Below are 18,619 nucleotides of genomic sequence, written 5' to 3' on the forward strand. Positions count from 1 at the left end.
CTCTCCCTTCACTGACTGCATGCATTACCAAACAGCAGCTGTGGTGTTAGAAATTGTCCTGAAGAAGTAAACATGCTGAAAGATGCCTCGCCTCTCCAAGGATGTCTCACGTCGAATGCTTTCAGAATGCTCCCCTCTTTATCTCCTTGGTTACATAAGTGCCTATATGTACCGGCAACCTTCACAATTCACAGCCTTGGGAGACGGAGAGTGATGGAAGGCAGAGGAAAGATAGAGCAAGAGGCGAAGAAAGTATAAAAGAAAACACAAAAGACAGAGAGACGGGAAGTAGAGGTGGAAAAAAGAACAATAGGAGGAGAGGAACTGCGCAGGTGACGCAGAGGAGATAGAGAAGAACGGAGGGGAGAAAACGTGGGCTGCGGCCAGTCAATTATTCAGAAGAGAGAGGTCCGTCGTACCTTGGGAGCTGCTTTGAACATGCCTGCCTGGCATCACCTGCTAATGGGCCGCAGATTGACATGCTACCTGAGCAGACTCCCCTCACCCACACCCCCAGTAGCTCTTTCTCTCCTCCTATACGGGCTCTTATCAGTGCTCTCTGGTGGATCGTGTAAATAATTACTCCATGACCACTCTGCTGTGCGAGCTGGAGGGTTGTTTGCACAAAGAAAAGAGGGTATATTTTAAAAGGGCGATGGGTTATTTTAAGAAAATGGGTGAATTATTTATGGAGGCCTGCTAGGAAGTGTTTGTGCTTCTGTATGTTGGGTGTATTTGGGGATATCACGAGCTTGAAATGACGTAATGTGAGGGTGTTTATTTGTTAATTGCAGTATGTAAGTTGATTGTATTTAGCCTCAGTTGTCAGGGAGTGTGTTCATTTTGCTTTGTAGTTTCTTTTATAGTTTTGAAAGTGCATGAGTGTGTGTGTTTGTATGTGTTTGGTGGTCTTTAGGGGGGCTGCGTACCTACATGAAACCCTGCAGTTGCCATGGCTCAGAGATAAAAGACCAGATTATTCTACTTGGCAACCATTAGGTTGGCGCTGCCTGAATATCGTCCAGTCTAAATCTGACCCAGAACTACTTTCCTTCATCTTTCTTTCTTCTTTTCTACCTCTCCCCCCTCTCCCCCCTCTCTCCTGTCTTTGTTCTCTTTCCTCTCGTTCGTTCTCACTGAGAGAGGGATGGTGTGTGCCAGCCCAGAGTAGGGGCTTAAAGACTCAGGTTTTTGAAAGTGAACACCCTACTGTGGTTGACTTCCTGTGAGAGCAGCCGAGCCCCTCACACACTGCACTTCAAAGCATGCATACCGCACTTTATAAAGATAATAGAAGTAGCCTCATGGCCCATGAGCCTCTCTGTGGATTTACTTTCATGTATATTTCACTTATATCGTTGCATATTGTGGTTATTTTGTGTTCAGTTTTACCTGCACGCTGGTTCCGATGCTTAATTTGTCAGTTTATTCTTTCAATGTATGAATACTAAGTTGATGTGTGAACCTGTGAACCCTCTTAGTGTTTTTCTTAAGTGTGTCCTCTGCTCTGTCAGTGGCCAGACGGTTGGAGATGGGCGAGATAAGCACTTTGTTTTTGGACATGGCCACGGCGGGCTAGCAAGAGCTGCCTGGCACCCTCGCTGAGGCCGTGCACTGTGGAGAATTTGTCTTGATGAGAGCTTCTTTTGTGTGTCACAGCCCCTCTGCTATCTCGCTTTCTGCCTCCCTGCCTGTCTGTCTTACTCGCTCTCTCTAAGGCCAGCACCCTTTACATTTAAGCGGCAGTACACGACACACAAAATAGAAAATGGTTTGTTTTCACAGGTAGTATGTCAGGTGTGCCCACACCTCCAGTAGGAACTTGAATTTTCCAGCAGTGTCATTTCCACTTTGGGTAGATGGACCGGTTTGTAGCACCAAGATGAATTCCAGGTGAAAAGATATTGATTTTTAATGTTGATTGAACAGCTTCAGTGTCATTCAAGAATGTGTTGTAGCAGATTCATCTGTGTGAGACGGAGCAGGCTGTGTCCTTGATTAAGGTTGTGTAGTTTTTTGTTTTTTTTTACACATTTTAAATGTTCACCTTTTTTATTTAAAGTATGACATTATTTTATTGTCTAATTTGCACATGATTCATCATTTTCTGAATTTAGACTTAAACAGTTTCACCATATGGCCATGAGGTCCATTAGGTGAAGGTACTTAACAGATGTTTAGCCGAATAGCAAACAGAATATACGTACATAATGTATCAAACACGGCGAATTACATTTCTCTTCTGTTTTGAAAGAAATTATACTGATTAAATTATTTTTTGAAGGATCATTGCTTTGTCAAAGTGATGGATTTTGTTCTGAAAAACTGTTTTATTTAATGAAGAGCACTTATTTTGGAAGATTGCAAAAAAAGAAAAGAAGGCCAAACATTGCCTTCATGCACACGTCCAACTCATACATAGGCGACTCCTCATGTTTCATGTCTCTATCCTGTTTGATTTAGGGAACATTAGTAATTCACCATTTAAAAAGCAGCAGCAGGTCAGTTCATTTTCTTCTTCCTGTATCCTGTAAATTCATGTCACTCATAGATAGTCTTGTCTTTGTTTTAGATTTCACCCAGCGCCACAGTCAACGACCTGAGTACACATCAAATTCAATCTTGTTTGGAGTATACTGCACCCTGACCTGAACATGCATATGCGCGCGCACACACACACACACACACACACACACACACATTTTCCACGAGGGCTGGTTGCGGTCCATTATCCATTTATGAATGTGGGACCTTTTGCGGGAGAACGGTCTGCGTTGGCTGAAGGGAAGAGGGGAATGAGTGGTGCTTTTCATGATCAGACGACATCATTCGGCAAAGCGGATGAACGGTGAATGAGAGGCAGGAGTGTGAGACAGCAAATGAGAAGTGAGCTCGCGGAGAGAGCGAGAGAGCAGTTGTGGGCGATCAAGCCTTTGGTAGTGTGGTGCAATTAGAGCCTCACCTTGAGAGAGATGGACCCTTGTTATCGCGGCTTGTCGCAGGATATAATCACACCACGAACTCAGCGGGATGGATGACTTTTCAAGACTGGCCGTGACCGCGGTCTGACATCACCTCGTGATACCTCTGAAGGTTTTCTGTTTCCTGCCGTTACCTTTTTCAAGGTGTCCATCAGCCATTACAGAGACTATAGCACTGATATTCTAGCCATTCAAAATCCCCGTTTCATCAAACTAAATCAAAGTCAGTAAAATAGAGAATTTATTGTTGGATTTGAGTGCTCACTAAAGTGTAAGCCATATTCCTGCCAATCTGAGTCGCCACACCAATGCAAAGCCCAAAGCACAGGGGCCAATTATAGCCAGAAAACCATTCCCAAGTGGTCCTTGGAAACATTTCACTGTAATAAAAAGGGGAAAAAAAGACTCTATTACATTTATTTTATGCAACGAATCTAGTTGGAGGAGAGCCACAGTTTAATATTCAACTGTGTCATCCATATTTCTGTTTGATATTTAAACTTCCTCTGTGGACGTCCAGAAAGTAAAGAGCAGCTTAAGCCACATAGATTAATCAATGAAATTTATGCCCGTTCATATTTCCTCTCAACGAGCTGGCAGCAACCCACAATGCTTTGCAAGTGATTTAATCACAGCTTGGAGCTGTGGAAATGGCGTTATTATGTTGATCATGATCAGTTTTGTTTCCCTCACTGCCACAATTCAAATAAGGATGCCCCTCAAGCCAACAAGCAAACACGACATGCCCTTTGCGTTAGGCCGGTGTAACCCAACCTTTTTGATTCACGACTCCTTAAAAAAGAACTATGTCCTCCTGCGCCCCTGTTTAAAACGTTGCATATGTATACAAGTTGTGAGCCGTTCCACCAAAGGAGGGGTTTCACCTCTTATCTTGTTTTGTCTGAATGAGTTTTAAAGGCTTGAAGAGGTAAAACTATCAAGTATTTCACAAGAAAAAAGCTGAAAGACACATTTGAGCATACATAAATTACAAATATAATTGTGTGTATCACATAGTAGTGAAACAATTAGTCGATAAACTGAGAAAAAATGTTAGTTAATTGTTAAATAATTTGTTGTTAAAGGCCGTTATCAGGCACAAATGCTAAACCTTTGCTGCCTCCAGCTTCTCGAGGGAGGATTTGCTGTTTTTCTCTCGTGTCATTATAAATTGACTATATTTGGGTTTTGGACTGTTGGTCGGACAAAGCAAGCAATTTAAAGACTTTTCTTGGGCTGTGAGAAATTGTGATAGGGATTTCTCACCATTTTCTAATGTTTTATAGACAAAAGGATGCATTCATTGATTAAAAAAAAAGAATAACAGACAGAAGCCCTTGTATCAGACATTTTGAATGTTTTTCTAAATTGCTATCATGTTTATCCTCTTGTGACCTCTTTGGAGGGTCCCACACCCCCAGCTTGTGCGTATTTGTGGTCTATGTTGTTAAATCATCCACTGAGGCTGGAGTCCTGACTCATCTCCGCATCATCTCCTCCTCCAGCTTCGACCATAAATCCAATTCTGTGTTCCTTAATATGTGACACTGCATGCCCCCTCTCATAGGTGCATTTGCCTCTGTTAAGTTGGCTAATACTTTACATTTCTGAACGGGTCCCTTGAGCCGCCCCTACCCCACCCACCCACTTTATTAAAGGCACGCCTTGAGCAAGGCTGGGGGAGACGGAGACACCAAGCAACTGAACTGCAGGGTCCTTTAACTGAAAGATCCATTTCTATCGGCCCCACAAGCTGCTGGATGCTGTTCTGTAGCTGAGGCTGCACCGTGACGTCATAGATCAATAAAACATCACTTTGAAAGCAAAAATCCATAACTTTCTGCATGTTCAAGCTACAGCAGCAATTGGGCTTTTAATGTTGCGCTTATGAAGTTGTTTCACCTCATTGTTGTTGGCATGCAGTGTAAATGTCATGGCCAGGCAACATCAACATAAATGTATTAATTACTGAAGTGATTAATTCATTTGAAAGCTTTGGCATTTCTCAGTAGCAGAGAGTATCCACGCAGTGGAGAACACTGGGGATATGATATTCATTTTTTAGTTTTTAACTTTAAGGCTTTGTATGCCTCAGCCTCTGACTCATGCAGTCTGCCATACCATATAGGAAACAGTAGAAAACATGAACAAAAAGGCTGACCTGTGATTGGCTCAGACTGATAAACAGCTGTTAAGGTGATCGGCTTGAACAGGTAATTGCCGTCAAGGTGTCCTTGAGCAAGACTTGTAATTTCTTCAGCAGAACTATGTACCGTAGGTGATGATGGACACAGCAGCTTTACGGGATATCTCCGAGGTGCGGATGTCTGTAAATGTTAAAAAACGGTATTGCAAAGCTTATTGCAAAGAAATGTGCCGGAGCTTTTCGAATGAGGGAAGCAAAGGTCGAAGGCCGGGGAATAAGCCGTTGGGAGGTTTATACAGGAATGGGTAAATATGAAAAGGTAATGTTCCTCCATTTCTCTGAGGCCAGAGTGGACAGAGGTTGTGCAGGAAGCTGGTGGATGACTCCCAGTGGTCTAATAGTGATAGAAGAGAGTTGCAGCGTTTGCCTCTTCTCACCGACTGGCTCAGCACTTGTTTCTCCCCCAATCCTCCATTTTGGATCGAAACATTGTAAACCGGGCCGTTAATTGCGGCGTTAACTCAATCAGTGACGACTCACAGGAGATACTGTGTGTGTGTGTGTGTGTGTGTGTGTGTGTGTGTGTGTGTGTGTGTGTGCGCCAGCATGCATGTCTGATGGTTGTCTGTGCCTTTTGTGCGCATGTGTGCGTGCACGAGTAATGAGTTTTGGTGCTGAGGTACGGAGAAAAACAGCAGAGTCGAGCTTGTCCCTGCCAGGGGACTCGATCGGAGGAGTCTTGTCGGTGGTAAACAGGCGATTGGTGAATGGCATTTAAGTCACGCCATTTCACGCATCGGTAGTTTATCCTCCTGATGAGGCTGATGTTGATTACCCCAGAGAGAGTGCTTTTAAGGTCATCAATGACAATGCCATGCTGACCTCGTCTTTACTGAGAGAAGCGCCTACAACTCTGAAAACACGCGCAGCTAGACAGTGACACTGTGGAAGTACAATATTTTACATAATTGCTTTAATAAAAAGTTTAATGAACTAAATTTCCATGGCAGCCGTCTTGGAAAGCAATAATGACAAACAATGCAGACACCAAAAAACAACCTTGTACTGTTAATTAGACATAGACTACTTACTGTTGGTGCAGAGAGTGTGATGGTCTATGCAACGACAAGAGCATTTATGCAAAAGTCGATTCTTAAAATTGAATCATCCTGACTCCATGGTGCTATTTCTTACACAAAAAAACTCTGTTCCTAATTGCTTTGTAGATGCACAGGCAGATAAAGCAAGTTGGAGAACAAATCTTTGGATATATTTGCGGGAAAACTAAATCAGGAAGGAAAATCTGGACAAATAAAGCAAGGTTTTGAAAACTTGTAAGTATGGGAAGTAATAAAAGCACATTGCTTTAAAACAGTTATTTGGCTTTCATGTGACATTTTCATTTTCCAGTGTGCCCCTGTGCTGTTATTCCAGTTGCTGATATGTGCATTTGAAAGGATATTCTCTACAGTACCTATTAGCATTAATACCTATGAAGAGTTTAAACCCACAAGTGCTTTTTTTTTCCACAGTCAGAAACTATTACTATATTTTCTACTGCAAGGTTGGACTACGTTTGTCAAAAGCAACAACTTGTCTCTTCCAGCTGTTTTTAATGGATTTTTGAAAACAGTTGGAGCCTCTGGCAGTAATGTAGGACGAACCTGCAGCAGAACAAACAGCACTAACTTCAGACTGTGAAGAATACCTTGGTGGGTTTAGACTTTTCATATCCATTCATGTCAGTAGAAAAAAAAAAAACCCAAAACAAATACAATTGCACTGGTATTATTTTCCTTGAAAGCCAGCAGCACTCGTGCGTCTGCTCTCACTTTGATGCAATCTGGCAAAATTATTATACAGAAAACTGACAGAGGACATGGAGTTGTTTTTAGTTTGAAGTTCAGTGAAGGAAAATGAAAAAATGATTGACATCACTCATGGGGAAAGTGAGGGAATTATTTCTCCTCATTTTTGTTACTTACAAATGATTCTTTATGATGTCTGCCTGTTTTACTTTTTACTACAGGAATTATAGATTTTCTGTGGCTGTGGGAGATGCTCTGTTTCTGTCCACTGTATGTTTGTAAGTGTCTTTAGCTGTAGCGCTACCCCACCATTGTTATTTATTGATACTGGGAGTATTCTCCAAAGATTCTTTTTAGCGCAGATGTGAAAGGTGCAGTGGTGCTATCTTTGTCTCAGCCCCCCCCCCCCGCCCCTCCCCTGCTATCTGCCTCCCCTGGCAGTCTTCACCAGCTTGTGCAGCCTTTACTAACTAGCTGCGCACTCCCACTCATAGGAAAATGATGATGAGACAGCAAAACCACCACAGAGACAATGCACAGTGGAAAGAGAAGAGGAGAGTTGGAGAGGGGGAACGGGCTGCAGGAAAAGAGAGACAACGAGAGAATGAGAGCCATCAGTCTTTTTTATGCACTTTTACCACATATATGTTCATCCCCGGGGAGCACTATGTCTCTGTCTAGGCCTCTGCCTCCCTTTCTGCGCCTTTCTCTTTGTTGTCATCATTCAGTGCATTTTCCTCCCTCACCCATCCCCCTCCTCCCACTACCGTAAGTTATTAAATCTCCTCTCACCCCCTTCTTCTGTTTCTCCTCTCCTCTCCCCCCTCCACTCCTCTCTGCCCTGCAACCTTTCTGTCTTGTGCCACTAAGTGGACTGCTTATATAACAGCGTACACCTAGAGGGACTCCTCTCACCCAGCCAGCCTGTTCTTCTCACTCCACCCTTTTAGTCTCCTTCCCCCCTGTTTTTCCCTTCTGCACCACCTTACCTTCTCTTCTTCCTCCAGAGTCATTTTTCTCCTCCTCCTCTTCCTTTCTTCTCCTGATTCTTCTATTGCTGACTTTAGGTAGGTGTAGGTCCATCTAGTGAGGCTAAGTAACAACCAAAACAGTAAAGTAACAGGGTTGCATGTTCATATAGTGCTGAAACAATTAGTGAAACTAATCGTTGCAGCCCTAGATTCATCCCCCAGCATATACACTCAAGACACTTGGATGCACCAACGAAGTAATTATTGCCATTTCAGTAGCTTCTCATGTACACATATCGCTGGTGAGTTTGCTGCATTTGCTGTGCATGTCTCAGTATTACCCTGCAGCCTTTCATCCATAAATACTATTGAGCGCTCAAACACAGACACACACACTCTTCCTCCTGCTCTTGCATCCAGCTCCTCTCACACGCCGCCGTCCTCTCACCTATTTCTTAATGACTGCATCACTCTCCGACTTTTTTTACACGCTGCTCGCATCCAGGATTCTCCTCATGGCATGTTTTTCATTCAACACACCCTCTTTCTCCCACTTTCATCTTATGTCTATCTACTTGCTATTCTCTCTATCCCACACCCACTGTACCTCTTTATCTATCTCTACCCCTCTGCCCCCCCACCTCTCAAACTTCACCCCCCTTCCTCCACCACCAACCCCCTCTCTAAATATAGTCCCTTTGAAGCATAGCTGTGTTGTCTCTTCCCGCAACACTGCAAGACAAAAGTCTGTCATCTGACATCTGAGCAGCGGGGATAGAAAGCACAGATAAGATTGATGGCCCAAAAAGAAACACCGGTTAAGAGAATTGATATTCATCAGCTACAGCATGTGTGTAAACGAAGAGAAGGGGTGGAGATGAAAGGGAGGATGGGAGTGGAGGAGTGGATCCAGAAAAAAAGGAACAGTTGTAACGCCACAGCCAGAAAGATGGCGAGACAGAAGGAGAGAGAGGGAGAGAGGTGCTATGACATTTCTGAATCACATTTTGTAATTGAATAATAATCTCTCTGGAGGCCTGACCTAGTAACGTATGCACATGTTTGTGAGAGTGTGCCCACAGCTTTGTGTGTGTGTAGGCACAATGTATACACAGTGAGGGATGGTTGTGAGTGTGTGTGTGTAAGTGTGTGCTCCTTTTGTATGCGTGTAACAGAAAATGTGTAAGAAAGAGGAGACAACCAGGAGGGGAAAAAATGAGTACGGAGGAAACCTAATACAGCACAATACCTCCACCTAGTGGTGAAAATGAGTAATTACAGCTGCATTTGGTGCAGGTTACACATCAATGCAGACAAGGACAATTCCCATCTCATCAGCTCACCTGCAGGAGCCCTTCTAATGACTTCTACTTTGTCTAATTACAGATTGTGTAATTTACATAATAAGTATACTTAGTATTACAAACAGCGAAGATCACAGCGTGGCAGCTGAATGCGAAATCATATCACATCATCGTCTCAGTTCAGTGAGGAGTCTTAAATCAACTGAGGGGTTACTGTATCTTCATGTAAAACACACACACATGCTCAACCTTAGAGTGGCCGCCTTCCTTACCTTCTAACAGCCTACTCGTCCATCATCAGCGGTTGCCAGGGGAGCTTGGGCCATCATACGTAGCGTGTGCAGGCCGGTTCCCCTGCGGCCGGAGCATACATCGCCAACGACAGGATCTCCTTCCGCCTCAGTGACCCGGCCTGTAGCTGGCTCAGGGGGAGAGACAGGAGTGCAGATTATCATTCTCAGCACCGTTCTCAGCACTTGCCATAGGGCATTCAGTGATAAAATGTGTGTTTTTATATGCAGAGGGGCGAGAAAGGTGTAATACTTTCTCACTTGAACAAAATGTACGCTGAGAGAAAAATCTATAGCTCTCCGGCCTCTTTGTGTTGCTTTTATGATTACTCTAGTGCTGAAAAGGTTAGTCGATTAATCAATTAGTCAATAGGCAGAGAAGTAATTTACAATGATTTTGATATTTGATTAATAATTAGGTAATTTATTAAGTAGAAATCTTAAATATTTTTATATATATTGCTTCTAGTTTCGAGTTGTATTTTCTGCTTTTCTCTGTTTTACTTCATAGTGAATTAAATATCTTTAGTTTCTGTTTGTTCGAAGATGAACGTGTGATGGGCGGTTTTCATTATTATTAGCATAGCTTAGCATAAACACTGGAAACAGCTAGCCTGGCTCTGTCCAAAGGTAAAAATATTCCACCTTAGGCAGCTCTAAAGCTCAATAATTAACATGTTATATCTTGTTTGTTTATAAAGTGTAAAGTTTCTGTTTTATGGGGGGTTATTTCTTGGCTTGAAGAAGTCTGGTTGCCTGGCAACCTCACACTGACGACAAGGCTCCAAATGTCGAGTTATTCCTTTAACAGATAATAAAACGATGAATTATTTGCAGCGTTAGTTTCTTATCCACATTTCTGTCTTTCTTTCTTCCGCTTCTCCTTTCTCTCTCTTCCTCCTCTGGTCTGTTTTTTTAATTCAGGCTACGAAGGGAGGGATTCACGGTGCAGGTCAGCGTCAATGACTACCTGGACATCTACTGCCCGCACTATAACACCAGTCAGCGGGGGACGCTAGAGCGCACCGTGGCCGAGCAGTACATCCTCTACATGGTCAGCTACCGTGGCTACCGCACCTGCGACCCCCAGATGGGCTTCAAACGCTGGGAGTGCAACCGGCCCCATGCGCCTCACGCTCCCATCAAGTTCTCTGAGAAGTTCCAGCGGTTCAGCGCCTTCTCGCTGGGCTACGAGTTCAACGTGGGCCAGGAGTACTACTACATCTGTGAGTCAGGCCAGTAAACAGCAGCACTGGTTTATTGTGATGGATAGAAAAAGCACATCCAATGTTTTAATATCTTCCCTTCAGCTGCTGTCACCCACATGTATTGACAGCGTGTGGGTGTTGATAATAGATTCTGGAAGTTCAGCTGAGGACAGGCGGTTGCTCGGCACTGCAGTTTGCACAGCCGATTGTTGAGGGTGGTGTGGCCTGCAGAGGGCACAAGGGTGACGTGTGTGTTTGCTCTCTGTTTCAGCCACGCCCACCCACCACCACGGCCACAGCTGCCTGAGACTGAGGGTCTACGTCTGCTGCTCCACCGGTGAGACCCAGCAACTCTGTCTCTTACCACCATAGCCCTCTCCTCATTTTATACCATTTCCTCTCTTTCTGTGTCACTTAATCTCCACTTCCCTCTCTTCTCCTGTCTCTTTGTATCTCCCAAACACACAAACACACAGAGAAAGCAGAGACAAAGAGGCAGAGAGAAACCGACAGAGAGAGAGAAAAACTAAGATCTGACAGTCTTGTCTCAGAGAGAGGCTTTTCTGCCGCGCGCTGTCTTGGCGAGGTTTTGATGATGGCGTCTTTTCCCTCGAAGCAGCGCTTTGAGAGTGATGGCTTAATGTTATTCTCTGTCTCAGAGCTATTACAGTAATGCTCCATCTCTCTCTGTGAATGACATGCTCTCGTGAAGCTGTACAAAATATGTAAAAGGAAAAAAAAACTGTTGCAGCTGCGAGATCCAGCTCTCTCTCTCTGTCACTCTCCATCCCTCTCCCTCCCAGCTCTCTTGACCACCCCCTCTCCTCTTCCTCCCTCTCCCTCGCTGTCCATCTCTTCTTCTCTCTTTCTCGCTCTCTGATGCCTGCTGCTCTGTATAGTGTGTGTGTTATTTTTACCCTGGTAGCCTGCTCTCTCCCCTGCAGGCCTTTGATCAGGGAGCCCAGTGCTGAAAGCCTCCCCCTCTCCTCTAACCTTGTCAGCACTAATACATCCCACACTCAGGCCAGTGTCAGCCCCTGTGTACACATCACCTTAACACCCACCCCCCCCCGTCCCAGTGTCACGGCTAATCTATTGATGTGTCTACCACGCCTCCATTTGCCTCTGTGTGTGTTTGTGTGCATCGCTGTGTGTGTTGGAGGTGCAGGAGTTTGAGCGTGTGTGTGTGTGTGTGTGTGTGTGTGTCTGTGTCTGCGTATGGTTGTATGTCAGCCGTAAATCTTTTTAACGTGTGTGTGTGTGTGTGTGTGTGTGCATGAATGGCTATGTGTGCACTGGCGCATTTAGTCAGTTTACAATCCACAACCTTTACTCAGCAAGGTCATTTTAACAGCTTGCTATCAGAAAAGCTGTTGATTTCAGCTGCCTCCAGACCGTTTTCATTTTCTCTGCGTGTCTTCCGCCTAACTTTAAGACTTTAAGATAAGAAAGAGATGTGAATATTCATGGCATATGCTTTACATCTGCGAAGAGCTACAGATTGATTGCTACCAGCTTCTCTGTAAATGCTATTTCATCCTCCTAACTGTGCAACAGAATCACAGGCTCACACAGACACATGCACATAGATGTGTACACATGCACACCAACAAACCCACACATCATTCATTCATGGATAATTTGGCAATGCAGGCCAAATGTAATTCTGTGTCTAGACGAACAGTAAATGTGAAAATGATTTCTGTCCATGGTTCCAAATGCTTTTAATCATCAGATGGATGTCTGGATTCTCAGTCCAGGATTTCTTCATGCTTTCTCGGTGGCAGAGACACACAGGCTCCATTTTCTGCGATATGTGTATGTACTTAAGTGGTTGCTAAAATGTGTTGTCATTTTAATGGTGTGTTTTCTTTCCTCGTCTCTCCTCCCTCTCTCCATCTTTGTTTCTCTCCTCTGCTTTTGATTTCTCCCTCTTCTTTCTTCTTTCTCTTTGTCTGTGTGTGTGTATATGTGGTGTGTTTCTCAGTCTCCCAGGCAGATGATGACTCCAGTCAGACGTCTCCCGACTACACAGTCAGGCCAAACATCAAAATACACAACATTGGTGAGTGACTCTGAGTTGCTGAAAATGAACAGCAGCCAATTGCCAGATGCTGGTCAATATTTGGCTGTGGCTACAGGGCTTGATTTGTGTACCAATCATTGTGGAAAGGAACCAACCATTTGTTAGGGTTTTTATTCTATGGATGGCAAAAGAGAATCCACAGGCCATAGCTGGTTGATGAGTAAAACCTTTATTTTCTGCTCTTGAGAGTTGTGCAATATGGGAAAGACCATGACACACTGCAACGTGATTCAGCAGTAGTGACATATACAGTCTTATACATACTGTATACTGTATTTACAGGCATCTGTGTGAGAAAGCAAATATGTTTGTAGACAAATGAACCCAACATGACCCTCTATTGTGCAACATTACAGGATAATTCCAGTTTATTACAATTTGGGTCTTATTTTTGCAGTTTTGGTCATCATTTCTATTAGTTATGATAACCTAATAATCACCAAAGTATTAAAAGAGAAGCACCGAGCCCCTGACCTTATCATACACTTCATTTGTCAGTGTCATTATTAAATTCATCGTTTCCTTAGTCACAGTTTTTCTGTATTAGTATTGTAGAAAGAAATATTTTAATGAGCTGCACACATACAGATTACAAATTTGGGAAGCGCTGAAAGACACTAGCATGAGTACTGGATTGATTCGATACTCAACATAGCAGATACTATTGTTATATCTGGCAACACAGCAGTCAGACAATCAGGTAAATGAGACAACGGTTTAGCCAAACTATCGAAACGACTTTACTTGGAAGCAAAGAGCGCTCCCAAAATGTCAGTAAAAATCCCTCATTGAACAGGAAAACTGCTCACAACTATGCCGATCTGTAAACTATGATGGATGCGAGCAACGGACAGTTAATTCGTTCATTCTCTCCCAGATAAGTTTGGCTACCCTGGGGGTTTGTTTAAAACCTCTATCCAACGCCTTTGTGTTACCCTGTCAGACTTCTTTTTAGCCGTGATCTCAGCTGGGGAAAATAAGACCCAAGTAATATTAAACCACAATAATCTATATATATAAAAACATAACCTCCTACAGTGTACCACACACACACACACACAGGTAACACCGTCCTTTTTCCTCTGCACAAGATCCACAAGGTCAGTAGAGGTCTTGTAAGAAATGAAAGGTCCATGTTTACCAAAGGAGAAAGCATGTCAGCAAGTGAGTCAATTGCCCAGCTGAGTGGTTACATAAACCCTCTATTTTTCTCTCTCTTTCTCCATCCTCATCTCAAACAAAAGCCCTCTTGCCGGGAATCATTTAGTATGCTTGTTTCTGGGAGCTGTGGGCAGTCTGTGACGAGGGCTTAGTGAGTGTGACCTGCCCGAGATGGAAACTGAAACCAGCAGAGACAGAGTGAAGAGAGCTCTTGAGCCATCAGCAATGAGTACCTTCAGAGAGAGAGAGAGAGAGACAGAGAGAGAGAGAGAGAGAGAGAGAGAGAGGTTTAGAAGAGAGACACAGGGAGGCTGGGAAGAGGGAGAGACAAAGTGAGAGAGAGTGAAAGTCAGAGTGATAAAAAGACAGGAAGGAGGCAGTGAAAGAGAAATGCAGCCTGACAGAAAGGAGAACAGATAAGGCAGAGAGAGAGAAACAGGCAGAAAAAAGAGATAAAAACCAGAGTGGGGGCAGAGAAAGGGGGGGGGGGGGTACAGAGGGAAGGGGCAGAAGAAGAAAGAAAGGCTCGGTGGTGGGCGAATTGCTCAGCAGTAACTCCGGCTCGAGCTTACGTAGAATTTAATATAAAAAAACACACACTGGCAGGGAATCATAAAAAATCATAGCCTCTAGCGTTGTGATGCATTTTGCTGAATACATTTGGAGGAATAACAAAATCAGGACACACAGATTTATGCACACAAACACACACACACTTAAAACCAACCCATACCCCTGATGGCCCTGCTGACCGCTGGACACCCACTCTCTGACTCACCCTCAGGACCAGACCAGCCCACAGACTGGCTTAGCATCAACAAATCTCTGCCTCTCTCCGCATATGTTTGGACTTGCTGTCATCCTCGTTACTTTATTATTAGCTCTGCTTCTGCGTCACATTTTCCTTATTTGACATGGAGTTTTAAGGATAATTCTGGTCTATTACTACTTGGGTCTTATTTTTGTAGTTTTGGCCATCATTTATGTGGGTAATAATAAGAATGTTCTCACCAAGTTAATTGCTGAGATGTGGAAACGTGGTGACATTGCCAAAGTCACGCAGGGCCAGAAACATGAGCAGTCAAATGATCATAAAGGTTTCAAACAAATCCCCAGGTCAGCCAGACCTTTGTGAAGGCCAACAATAACAATATTAACCAATCTGTCTGCTGTAAACACTCATCAGAGGTTATCATTTGTGACAGAAGATGCTGCATTTGCAATCTGTGTGTAAGAAGTGCTTGCAAACCACCTTTGTGAAATGGGACGCTGTTGGCTACAACCTGCCTGATCATCTGACTCACTCGTCTTTCTTGCCACTTCATAACATAAACTACAAAAAAAAGACCCAAGTTGTAACTTGTAAGAGTGGATATAACTGGATTTACCTTTTTTATGATTTTTTATTTTCTACACCCCATGCGACAACCTCGGTTCTGCCTGCAGCTATTATCAACATTTATTATGAATAGCAGAGATTAGTTATGGTAGGGCATCTTATAGCAAACGGCTTTTGCCACAAATGTGCTACAAGAATTCAGCATCGGTCTTGCTGCCTACTGCTTGAATTAATCATAACTTTATGGTTTCCTGCAGCAAAGCTTAGTGCGCTTATATGTGCATTCCTCTATCTGTGACATACTTGCCCTTAAACACTTTCCTCCTATATTGAATGTCGGCAGCGGTAGTAGAGGGCTAAAGGCTGCCACATAAATTAAGTGGTGGACCAGAAAATGCAACTGTAAACGTATAATTTCAAGATGGATCGATAGACACTGGCACCCTTTGTGTTGCACCAATCAAACCAAAAGACTTCGTCTAATATGTGCAGTCTGTTCCAGAAGAATTGAAACCTCAGTTCAGAAACATGATGGACGACCTTTTGTTAGTAGCAACTTATCAACATGCAGCCTCCAGCTGATAATCAGACCGAAATGACATGTATCGTTTCACTTCATCCATTCAACGTGACATTGCGTTCATGTTTGCCATTTTCTTGTTGAGGTGGGGGGGTTATTTTGTTTTGTTCTAACCAATAGCAACAGTAGCGAGTGATGTATCTATCCCACTGACGACATTTTCAATTGACACAGAAGCTGTGATAGCGGTGCCAGGAACTATTAAGTTTAGGTTTCTCACAATAATCGAAGACATTTGCAGATTAATGACTTAATTTGGCTTGTTGTCTTACAAGAACTCACAGCTGCTTCAATCTCATTCACACTTGTTGACAATTTTCTGCCATTTTTCTGCTGCTGAACCAAGCTAGCTAGTCTCCCAGTGTTAAAGCTAGCATTGTCATTGGTTAGTTTTAAGAGCACAAAGACATCAGTACTTTTACAATTGCTTGATGAGTAGATGCCCCTTTTTGGATACATTCATTCTATTTGTTTTATTGGGAACAATATGAGTGGATGAGTGACCGAGATCATCTTATCTCAGTACCCATTCCTCGGTCATGAATGCATGAACATACTGCGACGTTAAGGTATGCTCTGGCTTTAAGGCATCAATCTACAAGTATTAATAGGCAGAGTCTAAGCCAGTTGAATGCCCTCCACACTATTACACCTCCCCCACTGACCTGTAGAGCTGTAACCATACATGATGGGTCCATCACCTCATGTTCTTTATGCATCACTGAAAGTCTACCATCGCTGTGGCGTAGTTGGCACAAGGATTTATCAGACCAGACAACCTTTTTCCACTCATCGACAGTCTAGAGCTGATGTTTCTTATCTCACTGTAAATGCCTTGGGCGGTTTACCGCGGACAGGAGAGCTACTCTGCAAGCTCGTCTGTTGTTATACCCTATACAGACAAGACTGCGCCAGATTGTGTTCTTGGAAATTGATTGCTGTATCCCACAATTGTACTGTGATGTTAGATATGGCACTGTGGACCTTTTGATAACTTGTTATGGCCTGAGGCACCCGACGTCCCCCACACTCATCTTCCAAGGGCGGCCTCCCTAAATAGATGGGGTTTTGAAGAGATGCATATTGTGCAGCTTTGTGATTGTCAAAGCTCCTGGCACCCACAAACAAGTCTGTAAGATCACACGAAATGAATCAGTTCACATGCAAAGCAACTGTGGAAATGGAGCTGTGGCTGCATGTACTTGTTTATTTAAAGGTAAGGGAGAGCTCTCTTTATCTGCAGTGACAGGGTGTCTCTTCTTCTGGTCACTGAGTGTACATTTTACTTCGGAGCCTCTCTGATGAAACCTTTTGGAGAGACAAACCGGATGGTGTGAATGCCCACGGTGACCTGTGGGCCCTACCTGAGGCAATACTGGTTTATATTCTCCCTCCTGCCTTGCTTGCCTGTTTTCTGTTTGAGTTCATCCCGCTGCACTACAGTGTGAATGTCAGTGTCATGTGTCATCGCCACAGACAGATGCCTTGTGTTCCTTAAGAACAACTCTGACGTGGGCAACTGTCACACACAACCAGGACAAACCAGAGTGGTCGGATGGTTTCTCTCTCAGAAAGGCAGCAAAAACAAAATTCCCAACATTCATCAACCATCAGTTGTCATGTGGTTGTTGTCTTTATTATCTCTTATCACCTCTCAAGGCTCCTCCATCACCCCTCCTCTTCACCTACATCTCTCTTTTATGTCTGATGTGGGCTAATGTGACTTACATCAGTAACAAATGTCAGATTACTTGATAGAAAAACAGGTTTTTCTAACATCACAAGGCTGCTAACCCAGGTCGTCCTTAAACTTGCGATGGATGTGTAAGTAACAGAGCTCTGTTTGGTTGATTTTGCTTTATTTTGGCATGTAATAACCTTCTACATATAATGGGAAACATTATGTCGAGACAGAGCATAATGACTCAGTGTAATCCACTGTTTACCGAATATTACAAAATGTGTTCTTCCAGCTCTTTCTCCATCTTTCCCCTCCAGCGAATGTTCTGTTGTGTCTAATCAATGGCAAGGCCATAGTAATTTGGTTTGATTGAAATCCCTCTAGGATAAAAACATCATTAGTGTGAAAAGAGGAATACATGAAAAAAAAAAAAAAAAAACAGATCGGAAACAAAAGTGTTTTTAATTTTCCATCCCACAGGGGAAATGGCCATATGTAGCAGTGCTGATGATAATTGGTGGTTTGTTGATAATTGCATCATGTCTCTTTCTCTGCATATGTTAAAGTACAATTAGCATGCATCACACATTGCCTTTAGATTGATGAATTAATAATGTAGTAATGGTTCGTTTCCTTCTGTCTGGCACACACACTCTCTCTCTCTCGCTCTCTCACACTCACGTTCTTCTCTTTTCTCACTTTCTTTTTTTTTTCGTTCTGTGTCTTTCTCTCCAGATGAATTTAACCCTGAAGTTCCCAAACTGGAGAAAAGCGTCAGTGGCAGCAGCCCATCACGTGACCGCCTTCTTCTCACCGTGGCGATGCTGCTTGTGTCTGCCGTCCTTTTGTCCTAGCGACTGTCCCCCGCGAGTGACACCTCATGCATAGCTGGACCACCTTGTCCAAAGGGCTTTGTATCCACCAAGTTGTTGATGTGAAAAGTTGGCAGAAACACTGAAGAGAATCAAGTAGAGGTGAAAAAGAACCACAATCAAAAGGACACAGAAAAAAAAATCTTGAACTTAACTGGACATGAAAAAAGGAGAGGCCTTTTTGCTGTCATA

The 18,619-nt window shown here is 43.4% G+C and overlaps 1 protein-coding gene across 1 annotated transcript in view; it reads left to right on the forward strand.

Annotated features, from left to right (window-relative positions):
• The window catches only part of efna3a (ephrin-A3a), a 53,949-nt gene extending 35,540 nt beyond the window's left edge, over nucleotides 1-18,409 (forward strand). The window contains exons 2-5 of the mRNA XM_070921966.1: nucleotides 10,425-10,726; nucleotides 10,980-11,045; nucleotides 12,696-12,773; nucleotides 18,291-18,409. Of these exons, the coding sequence (XP_070778067.1) occupies nucleotides 10,425-10,726; nucleotides 10,980-11,045; nucleotides 12,696-12,773; nucleotides 18,291-18,409 (565 nt within the window). The remainder of the gene's footprint in view (nucleotides 1-10,424; nucleotides 10,727-10,979; nucleotides 11,046-12,695; nucleotides 12,774-18,290) is intronic.
• The last annotated feature ends 210 nt before the right edge of the window (nucleotides 18,410-18,619 follow it).

Source organism: Enoplosus armatus, chromosome 16 (assembly GCF_043641665.1).
Source record: "Enoplosus armatus isolate fEnoArm2 chromosome 16, fEnoArm2.hap1, whole genome shotgun sequence".
Classification (NCBI taxonomy): Eukaryota; Metazoa; Chordata; class Actinopteri; order Centrarchiformes; family Enoplosidae; genus Enoplosus; species Enoplosus armatus.